The following is an 11,730-nucleotide window of genomic DNA, read 5'->3' as shown; positions in this document are numbered from 1 at the left end:
GGTCAATCCTAAACATGGTAGTTGGGTGACCTATATATGAAGCCAAAAAAAAAAAGCAACAATGATACTGACCTTCGTTTTTCATTAGAAAAAAAAGTGATGGGCATGATCATTTAATGAGTGAGCATTCTAAAACAATGGTCATATATGCTAAGGGCCACTAGATGTACAGTTACCATCCACTATCTCACTCTTAGCGCTGCAGAAGTTTCAGTTATGTAGGAATTTTAGTAGGGATGACTAAAACAACAATAAAAATAAAAATAAAAATAAAAAGCTCCCATTATCCCTAGTGTAAACAGCACCATCCATTGATATAATGACAATGAATGGCGGGCCATCAACGTGGCTAGCAAGCAGCGGGCTGAGTGGGAGCCCATCAGTCAGCGATGGCAATCAAGAAGCAATGGAGTTGAGAGGGAGAGTAGAATTGCAAACAACGTGGAGTTTGGATTGAAACCCTAAGCCACTCATTTTACAATAATCAATTATATGTGAAAATCATGTCCCGCGTTCAGCCATCCAAGATGGGCTTCCAACATGGGCCTAGACCAATACAATTCAATTATTCAACTTCCTTCTTATAGCTAATTATATTCATCTTCTTTACAGTGCCTATTCAACTTACACTCCTTTTAGCACTCCTAAAAGCTAGAGCATTCTAATAATGCCCAGCTTGGTAAAAGGCTCATATAATCAAATTTAAGAAAGAAATACTATAACAGAAAGAAATACTTTAATATTTACAAAACGTTATGCCTGTCGTGGTAATATGCCAATGTCATATCCACTTGTTTGAAGTACCATCTTCTCCAGTTCCTACATAAAATGAGTGGTCCAAAGAAAGCTCCAATTCCCACAATGTAGCCCAATTCAATTGATATGAGCTGCCAATTGATGTGTCTTGTTGACCGAGAATCCACATTGTTAGGTGCAAATGGTTGTTGTGCCTTGGTATTTCCACATTTTCTTGTCAGTGGTGGCCCGCATAATCTTGGGTTTCCAATGTAGGTATCATCGTTAAATGTTGAGAATTGATTGGCAAATGGTATGTTTCCGACAAGTTGGTTATAGGAGAGATTCAACACTTCGAGAAATGTCAGCTTTGACAGTTCATGAGGAATCTCTCCTGAAAGATTGTTTTGAGAGAGATCTAATGACTCAAGCTGAGTCAAGTTCCCAAGCGACGCTGGAATTGGGCCTGTAAGCCCATTGCGTGACAGGTTAAGAATGTAGAGCAACTTGAGATTTCCTATCTCCTTCGGAAATTCGCCTTCAAAATGGTTGTTCGAAAGATCTATGGATGTAAAGATGGTCAAGATCTTCACGAGTTTCATATCTTGCCCTTTGCATGTGACCGTCACTGTGTCCTGGTAGTACAGCGTGGTTAGATCCAATCTGGATTTGCTGATCTGATCGTGGAGGCCTGGGTCTTCATCCTCCTTCCCTGATATCATGGCATGCAAATTTTTGAAGAAGTGCTGAGGTAGATTACCTGAAAAACCGTTTGCAGAGAGGTCCATAATTTGTAGCTTTTGGAAGGAGCCATTACGGGGCGGGAAAATAGCACCACTGAATCTGTTGGACCGTAAAACAAGAACCCGCAATTTGTATAGAGTATCCAAATAGCACGGGAAAGGGCCATTTATCTGATTGTTTCCAACGTTAAGAACCTCTAGCTGTCTACAATTAGCCAGGGAACTTGGCAATTGCCCTTGTAGTCGATTTCCATTCAGGTCCAGTGTCCTTAGACCGCAGCTCACACCTGAAATCTCAGGTATAATACCCGTAAAGTTATTCTTCCGAAGATTCAGTACGCTGAGCACACTGCTAATCTCACCCAAACATTCTGGAATCGAGCCGCTCAACTTATTATCAGACAGATCAAGGACCTGCAAACAATTTGCATTGCAGATAGATGGAGGGATTTTACCGCTGATCCTGTTGCCTGCGATTGAAAAGAAAGTGGTGAAATTGAGGGAGTTGGTGAAGTTAGGCGGGATGCCTGATGTGAAGCTGTTGTTGGAGTAATCTAGGACCATGATAGATGGAGGCGGAAGCGGAATCAATCCTTGCAGCAGATTGGAGTGAAGGTCGAGGATGCCCAACTTTTTGATAGATGATAGATTGTGCGGTTGTTCGAGACCCGTCAGTGAATTATAAGAAAGATTGAGAGAATTTAAAGACCCATTTCCAATCTCCCATAGCCACTTGGGTATTTCCCCGGAGATGTTGTTGTTGGAAAGGTCCAGAAACCCAATCTTTGATTGTTTCTTCAACAATTCTGGGAATTCTGTTAGGTTACAGGAACCCAAATACAATCTTCCAAGCTGGGGAAAGGAATGATCGGTCGCATGAGTGTCGACTGACAAGTTGTTATCTGAAAGATCAAGGCACGAGAGATTATTGAGATTCTGAAGCATGCTTAGCTGCACGGTACCGTTGAACTTGTTGGATGAGAGATCGAGTACTTTAAGACCAACGAGTTCGAAGAGTGACTGTGGAATCTGACCTTGCAGCTGATTGTTGCTCAGATCAACCGTCTCCAATGTCCATGAAGCATTAGCAAACTCATCGAGCTGGCCATTGAGTTGGTTTTGTCTGAGTTGCAACTTCTGCAATGATGGAAGAGTAAACATAGATGAGGGTATCTTCCCATGTAGTGAGTTGCTCCGCAGGTCCAGAACTGTTAGCTTGTGAAGTCCATCTCCAAAGGAGTTCGGGATTGTGCCCGTTAAATTATTAGAAGAAAGGGCTATATCCGTGATGCTCCTCAACGAATCCAGAGGTGGAATCGAACCCCTGAGAGAATTCCATGAAAGGTCCAAATGAACCAGCTGGGTAAGATTCTTGAGCGACGGGATCCTGCCAGTGAAATTGTTCTTTGAAAGGTCCAAATGAATGAGTTTGGTCAGGTTTCCCAGACTCGAAATTGAACCAGTAAATCCATTGGATGAAAGGCCGAAATGAACAATTTCGCTCATGTAGCTCACCGTAGACGGGATTGGACCAGAGAATTTGCAAGAACCAATCTGTAATATGTTCAAATGCCTGAGATTACCGAAGGAATGTGGAAGCTCCCCGGAAAATCCGGTGCCCGTGACTATCAATGTTCGTAAAGCATTTTCCCGAGGCAATTCAGGGAGAAAACCATTGAGAAATGGATTGGTCGATACGTCGAGAATCTCCAACTTGGGCAATTGAAATATCTTTGCAGGGAATTCTCCCTGCAGCTGGCAATAACTGAGACTGAGGCTTGTCAAATTAGTAAAATCCGATAAGAACTCGGGCACTGCAGAAGAGATGTTTACACCATCGAGATGGAGTTTTCTCAATCCGGACAGGTTCCGAATGAGCGTTTGGATGTTCGGTTCTTCTAGTTTGAGAGAAGTAAGGCTGAAAAAATAAAGGGTGGATATATCGACCGAGACCAGATTGTTCATGCGAGCAATTGCAGTTGGGATTTGGCCGGTAAAACCCGAATTGGAGAGGTTGAGATGGGTGAGATTCAAGAGCAAGTCTAGGTCGGGTGGGATGGGAGAATTGAAATTATTGTAAGAGAGATTGAGAAATCGGAGGCTAGAGAGGCTGGAAAGGGTAGAGGAATTGATGGCGCCGGAGATGGAGCGGTTGGTGACGTCAAGCGAGATCACGTGACCGGTGGCATTGTCGCACGTGATGCCATCCCAGTAGCAGCAATCGGAGCCGTTGGATGTCCAAGATGGGAGGGCCGAGTAACTGGAGAAGATTAGTAGTAATGCATTTTTCTGGTATTCGAGGCATTGAGCTGAAACAATACCAGGAGAGGTGAAGAAGGAAATGTGAGAGAAGAGAAGGAAGAGATGAGAGAGCTGGAATCTCATTGGAAGAGATTGAGAGAGACGGGTCATGAGAGAGATGAAGAGATTGAGAGAAGGGTCGTAAGAGGGATGGAACGAAGAGAGGAGCTTTAAAATGACCGACTCGGGTTACGTAGTGCAGCTAGCATGAAGAACCCACAACCGTACTGTGGTGTAGCGTATACTGTGGTGTTGCGTATGTTCTGTGGACTCACCATGATGTATGTGCTTTATCCAGGCTGTCCATCCATTTTTCCAGCTGATTTTAAGGCATGAGCCAAAATTTGAGGCAGATCCTAATCTTAGTTGGACCACACCATATGAAACAGCAGTGGTTGAATGCTTAATGCTCACCATTGAAAATTTCATGCGGCTGCACACCCACGAGGACTGCACATTGCGGGCGCCGCTTCAGTTCCACAGATATCGGTGGATCCCTGTGGGGCCACTGTGATGTATGTGTCTTATATCCACATGGTTATGTGTTTGCCCGCATTATTTTTCTTGAGTTGACCACCCCCACAGGAAATGGGAATTAGTGGTGATTGAACACTCACTATTCCAAACTTCTTCACTTACGGGAATGGTTATTTGCCCCGACTTGTTGATAAGGTCACGAAGACCGCATGAGACGACCACATGAATATTAGCTTGACCCAAAACTTTTGCAGCTTTCAAGAAGTTTTTAACAGTCAATCACCACCGTTTCCTTAGATTTACTGCACCATTAACCTCATATCTTAAAATGATCTGACAGAAAAGATGAACATAATAGATATAAGTCACATACATCAAGGTAGACCCAACGGTCAGGGATCCACTGAAGCGGCGTCCATGCATTGAGCGCGGATTGCCTGGTATGTGTTATATTGTTCCGGACGTGGATTGGCTTTGGCATGAAGTTCCGGCGCAAGGATGATGTGTGGTGCCACCGCCATATTTGTGATAAATATAACCCGTTCATCCGTTTGGAGAGATCACTTTAGGTTATTCGACCAAAAATCAGGTGGATCCAAGACGCAGTTGGGCCACACGAGATGAAACAGTCGGGATTCTCAGTGAGGACTGTTGAAATATTTTTATGGCTATAAACACTTTGTTTCAGGCTAATTTTATTATTATTATTATTATTATTATTATTATTATTATTATTATTATTATTTTTTGTACTTTCACTTCATCTCAGTGGTAATGACCTTATAAAAGGGTTTGAATGGTGTATAAACATCAAGGTGGAGCCCAGGAAGTTTTTGACGGTAGGTATTTCTTTCCTCAGTCTCCCCTCTTGTGTGCCCTACTTGAGTTTTGGATCCACCTGATTTTTTCTCTCTCATCCTGAAATGATCTCTCCAAACGGATGAACAGCTAGATTTCCGACAAAATTGCAGTGGGCCGCACCTAGCATCCATGCGCAAGAATGATGTAGAGAGGGTCGCACACAATTACATGGCCAAGATGGATTAGAAAAGGCTCGGTCAACGACAGAAGTGATCCAGATCGTTGAACCTTAAATCAAGCGTATCTCGCAATCTAGAATGAGTTATCAGTCGTAAAATATATGATTTTGGGGTAAAACGAGCTACTTTAGTCAACCAACCCTGCCATGCTGGGGTGCCCAAGCTGGATTTGCGAAATACCACCAGATCAACGGTAGTTTCCCTATTTTAATTTTGTTTTTACTATAAATAGTAAGTTTTAGTTTGATTATAACTCTTCATCCGTTGGGCTTTAGGAGTTGCGTCCAATGTAAAAAGAGCTTAGAAAAATTAAGAGAACAGCTTGGTGAAGCCAAATAGGACACTTACTATTTTTGGCCGAAAACCTTGCGCTCTAGTAGACATCACGATGGCCTATTAATAGTAAGTTTACTATTTATAGTAAGTCACAAATTCTAGGAGTTTTAGTTGTAGTTTGATTCTGATTTCTTTGCCATTGCTTGGTACCTCTATTTAAAGGGTTGTGAATTCATTTTTATTCATTCATCAATCAATTTTGAATATATTAGAATTTATTTCTATTTTCTTACTTTCTTTCCTCAGGGATTCGAGAAGTCTCTATGAGGAGTCCAGAGAAGTTCCGTGGATTTAGAATAATTATCCTCTTAAGGAAGACGGTGCTCAATCTCACGTCCTCCCCTACGTCAAGGAACTTATTACAAAAGCCTTTCGCAAGAAATATTCCACGTCCATTGTTCTATCCACGCCGTCCATTAGTTTTAGTAGCTCATTTCAGGGAATGTGCCCGGAATTGAAGTTGAATTGGACTATGCCACAAGAAACATAGGAGATAATGACACCCACTATTAAAACCTTACTAGGGCCTACAATGATGTCTATTTGTCATCCAACCTGTTCTTATGGTCATAAAGACATGGAAGAATGGAAAACACATATAAGCGGGATCCAAAACTTATGTAGTCCTAAAGAAGTTTTCAACAGAGAGTGAAATTCCCACTGTGGTATATCGACTTGAGTTTTGGAGGAAGTTTAGGCTCATCCCCTAAACTGAGCCACTAAAATGGATGGATGCATGGTGTGAATAAAACACATCACGATGGAGCCCACAGAGTTTAGGAGTTTACCTACGATAAGTATATTATAGTTGAAAGCTCACCATTAAAAATGTAACACACTCACCAATACATGGATATTGGAAGTCCTCAAGTGTTACCTAGATTTTTTTTTTTTTTTAAAATAAAATAATCAAACAATCATGCATGCACACACACGTTTAAAACTCGAAATTTAAAGATAGTAGGTGAAACCTTAATTCTGAAAACTCAAAAAATTACCTAAAATAGAAAAATATATTAGAAATAGTGAGTCCTAATCTAACTTTCACTAATAATTCTTGACATGATAAGAAGCAAATCTTGAGAAGACATCACCTACTAAAACCAAAATATGAAATAGATTCGCCAAACTTAGAACTTACAAAAAAAAGTAATAAGTTTTTTGTGAAACAACTATTTTTTAAAGAAAAAATGGAGCAACACAACCTACATACGGGGCTTGATTGGCATTAGATGCCCTGTTCTAGTCAAAATTCAAAAGTCATGCATCCCATAACTCATCTCGGATCAAAAGTTATGGCCCATTTACGATTCAAGCTTTGAGCTGCCAGTTCTCCTTGTTCGGAGCAAATTTCCTTAATTTAGACGAGACTGGTTGCATTATTCCCTATGTAGGATTGGGGTCGTGTTTATTGGATTAGATCTTCTTTCATATGGGCTTCTTTCGGTTCATCTGTGCTAGGAATAGGTTTATGGCACGCTCTACATTAGTTATTTAGTAAAGGTGCTTAATCACTTCCTGTGACCCTGAAATAGTGAAAAGGATCCAAATAGGTGGGGAATAAGGGCTTTGTTGGTTCAACTGACCCATTTGTCATTTCAACCAACCTTAACAGTCAAAAAATAGGAAGGAACCATGTTCTGTCGGTTTGACCAACACTAGTCATCAGTTCAATCGATAGGCCGCGTTAAGTTGTAGAAATCTCACTTGTGAACCATTCAAATTGGGGAAAACCTTGAGGTATAAATGCCCATTTCTTCCATTTGAGAAAACCCATTAAAGCCCAGGAATTAAGAGAGAAAAATGAGAGAGAAGAAGAAATCAAGAGAGAAGAAGATGATGGGGAGTTAATCCACCAATCTAGGTAACTCGTCTTCATGTTTAGGTAGTGTGAGGTATTCGGAGTCTTTCTCTAGGCTGGAAACCTTCGATCTAGTGCTAGATTCATCCTCGTTTGTTAGGCAGCAGATCTCCTTGTCATATTTATGTATATTTCCCTAATTTCCTAGCTCTTTGAAGTTACTAGGGTTAGAAACCCTTCTTATTCCTCCTATCTCCTTAAATGAACTAAATGTCCTGAATAGGCAAAAGATTGGAATTCACAAGGATTAGGAAATTATGTAATGAACTTTCTCAGGTAGAAATTCCTAAAGACCGTATACTGTGGAAATTAGACGAAAATCAATTAAGTACAAAACTGAATTAATCAGTGGATTACCTTGAACCACTATCTATACAAACTGCAAGACCCAAAACCAATAAAATTACTAACTCAACATTACTTGAAAACCTAGGAGAAATCCCAAAACCTAGTTGCTCTCGGGAGCACATTGAAACTCCGTATCAGACCTGGACTGTGCGTCAAAAGTCCGATTACCACGAAACTATAAGGTTATGATTGCCTTATTAGGCTTGACAACTATCGCAGGAATCGAGCCCAAAAAGTATCCAGAAATACATAACTTGAGCCTTAAGCGAAGTGTGTGAGAAATGCGAATATCTTTAGAAAATGAACCAGAACTTAAGTGAATTGGACCATTCACTTGTGGGTGAAATTGAAGAATTCAGACCATCAATTTCTGACCCAACTACACCTATGAATCAGGAAAATTTTCCTACACCTATTCCTATTCACCCTCCTCTAGGACATATTGGCATGTTCCTACTTCAACCTAAGCAGTCATTACCTCAATTTCAAGGAATAGTTGCCCTTTGGATATAACCCAATTATACCATGGCCCTGGGGCCATTTACATCACTTCTGAGCCTATTTAAAGACCTTAAACCACTCCTCTCATTCCATACGAATTTCTCTAACCCTAGGAGAGAGAAGAGAGAAAAGAGGAAAAAAGAGTGAGTAGAAGAGAGAGAGAGATAGAGAGATCGTTGCTAGGATTCACTCCCACCACTCCATGGGCTGAATCACCTCTCCCATTTCGCTACACCATCGATTCCAACTTTGATTTGGGTAAGAAATCCTAACCCTAATCTTGTTTTAGGAATCCAAGTAGAGGAATCGACGAAATAGCTAACCTATTTCGATGTTTAGGTACTGTTGTTCTGTATACGGGGGGACGTAGGATTCGAACCGAGTTCGAAATAAGAAATCCGACGGAAGGTGCAGACTATAAACATTTAGGTTATGGTTTTCAAGGATTTCAATGTCAACAATGATTTATGTCTAACTTGATTACAGCCATATGATCTTAGTTTCGATGTATTCAATAAATTATACATGTGTGTGAACTATGTGAATATATAATGCATTCTATGTGTTTGTTGGAATGTTTGAATGAAATTGAAATTATGATTTGTGTCTGCTATGAATATTAATCTAAAATATATGTTTGTTGTATGAATGACAACTCCTTTATGAAAGGATTTGTCATAATATATGTTATAACTAATTTAATTCATGTATGTAGTAATGTGTAGCCTAAGTGTTCGATAAAATGTCTGAATGAGAAATTGATTGATGGATCACTTTTAATAAGGATGTTGGGATAGGATTCTCAACTACCTTATCCATGTTCATAGTTTCCTTTATGTAATGTAAATTGCTACCATGTGATTTATGGATGAAATGCATATGTTTAATAACTTGTTCAGTGTGTTTGATAAAATAATCAAACGAGAATTTTATTATAATTGCTTGCTAAATGTTGTTACGATTAACACATGTGACTACCTACTGCATTTGAATATGTTTGGGACTACTACGTAGTCCAGACTATCGGTAACGGTTCCTGATTGAGTGGCCGAACTAGTTTTGCCACATTAAGTACGTTCGATGAATCTGAGCTGTACGTTGGTTCTCAACATGGAGTGCTTAGGCCACATGGAGTGCTTTTGCACTCCATATCGATTAATTTAATGTGTGCTCGTACCAATCGCACGTGTCAAATAACCCGATTGGCCTATTGTGTGTTTACCATGTATGGACACTACTGTTTGAATCGAAGGTACCGCTTACCAATGTAAAGCCCATTTAACCATGGTACCAAGATCTGCTAAGACTCATCGGTCGGGCATGGTGGTGTATGGGACACTGTGGTCGAGCTGTCGGCCTATGCTGGGGTGACGAGCCTCCCCGTAGTGACCAGTGAGCATCCCAAACTCATGAGCCAAATATAGTGGTGTATGGGATACTGTATTTGAGCTGTCAGCCTATGTTCAGGTGACGAGCCTCTCATAGTGACCTCGAGTATAAACTAGGTCTACAATGAGGTAACTAGCCTCCCCATAGCGACCTCGAGTGTAAACTCGTGAACTTGCCTATTCACTGCTTTCATCAGGGTTGATGCCCTACAACTTGCCTATCGTATGTGATTAACTAGGATTGACAACCCTGGATGGATCCTTGTTTGGGTAAGTGATATAAAGGGAGGTACCTTAGCTTCCTAAATCTACTGTATGAATAAGCCTAATCAAATACTTGGCTAATACGACCATGCACCATATTGCATGTGCTTTGGCGAGAAAGTGCACATTTAGGGAGTTTGCCATGCGCGACCATGAGATGAAGTCATTGAGGGAGTGCAGGCGAGAGCATACATCATTACTGCATACTATTCCTACATTAACAAGAGTAACTAGGAAGTGATCACTATATTGTTTTATCATTACTACTTGATTGAATTGATAACATGTTAACCTTTGCCTTATAGTACCACTGAGTTGATCACTCACTCTCACTCTGGGACGGTGTTTTAAAACACCAACCAGACTCTGATTTAGATGTAGGTTATGACGAGGCTTTTACAACGGAGCCAAATTTCATTGATAAGGAGGTGTTCTCCTACATACAGCTCTCAGGCGGGTTTGTAGCTTCGTCACCAGGATTACAAGGATATTGTATTAGTTGAACATTTACATTTTGATATTTGAGTATTTTGAAACAAAATATGTATATATTCAGCCCGGCTACTTGATCATACTCTGGAGGTTATGAAACCCGTACATATACTTTATATACCTATCTCAGTCTTCCGCTTGCTTAATTACATTAACTCTGGAGTATGATATGCTGTTTTAGTGTAATCCCACTCATGTTTAAGGCACTAATATGGACAACATTTAAACATCATTATCTATGTTGCATAAGTGATGCGTTAGAACTCGGGAGTTGAGCTTTGCTCGACCCCCGATTTTCGGGGCATTACACACCCAACATCCTTACGCAGGAACTTCCTGCCAAAGGCTTTTACAGGAAATCCATGTCCAGATTAGATACAGGTTGAGTAGCGAGTTGGGTACTGAAGTGAGGTCACCAAGTTTCACTGACGGGCGAGATTGACAGTCGAAATGTGACCCATACACATCCGAGATCCTATGAAATGATCTCGATTCCTTCTTAGGTAGTCAATCGATGGGTTTAAACTATTAGTCGACTAATTCCAAACTTAAAACATGCCAAAGGGCGAGAATATGTGCGAAATGGATCGAGGAAAGACATTTCACGAACGTAGGGGCCCATACCGCAAAATCTGGTGGGACCGAGGGGGTCCCCCACACCATTTCAGAGCCTTGGGAGGGGGAGGTCACCGCCCCCGGGCAGCAGCACCACCTCGAAGGCAGCGCGCCGTGCCCTCCTCCAGCGGCCCGCCCTCACGCACATGTGTGAGGCCTTGTACTTGTGTGGGACCACCCTATTTGGGTCCCCTTTGCCCCCCTTTGTCCACTTCACCCCCCTTCAAGCTTTCAAACCCTCCAAACCCCTCCAAATTCACATTTCCTCTCTCAAATCTCTCTCCCATACACAAGGCTTCTTCTTCTTCTTCTACATTACACACCCATCCTCCACCATTTTCCTCAAAACTCTTTCTTACAACCCCCATATTCCCATTTCCTACCTATCTGAGCACAAAGGCCCTCTTTTGTGCCTCATAGCCCTCCAAATCCATAAACCCATCCCACCTTTCAAGATTTTCTAACCCCATGGCTCTTTTTGAGTTAGTTACTACTATTTTCTCCCTCTCCACACTCGTTTCCCTTATGAGAAAGAAGAGGGCATCCTTGGATAAAGTCGGGCCTAGCCGCCCAACCCGTTCAAGGAAGAAGACGGGCGCCGAAGCAAGCACGAGCGCTAAGCGAGAAAG

At 41.3% G+C, this 11,730-nt stretch overlaps 1 protein-coding gene across 1 annotated transcript; it reads right to left on the bottom strand.

The window, feature by feature from the left end:
- Nucleotides 1-743: 743 nt before the first annotated feature.
- LOC131254283 (receptor-like protein 7) lies at nt 744-3,863 on the bottom strand. The gene has a single exon (XM_058255275.1). It carries the CDS (start codon nt 3,861-3,863, stop codon nt 744-746), a length of 3,120 nt encoding a protein of 1,039 aa, XP_058111258.1.
- Nucleotides 3,864-11,730: the final 7,867 nt, after the last annotated feature.

This window comes from Magnolia sinica, chromosome 8 (genome assembly GCF_029962835.1).
Source record: "Magnolia sinica isolate HGM2019 chromosome 8, MsV1, whole genome shotgun sequence".
NCBI classification, from domain to species: Eukaryota; Viridiplantae; Streptophyta; class Magnoliopsida; order Magnoliales; family Magnoliaceae; genus Magnolia; species Magnolia sinica.
Note: the sequence above shows the minus strand (reverse complement) of the source record. Positions and strands in the feature narration are given on the sequence as shown.

Coding starts and splice junctions, on each gene's coding strand:
- LOC131254283 (XM_058255275.1), bottom strand. CDS start 3,863: ATGAGATTCCAGCTCTCTCATCTCTTCCTTCTCTTCTCTCACATTTCC.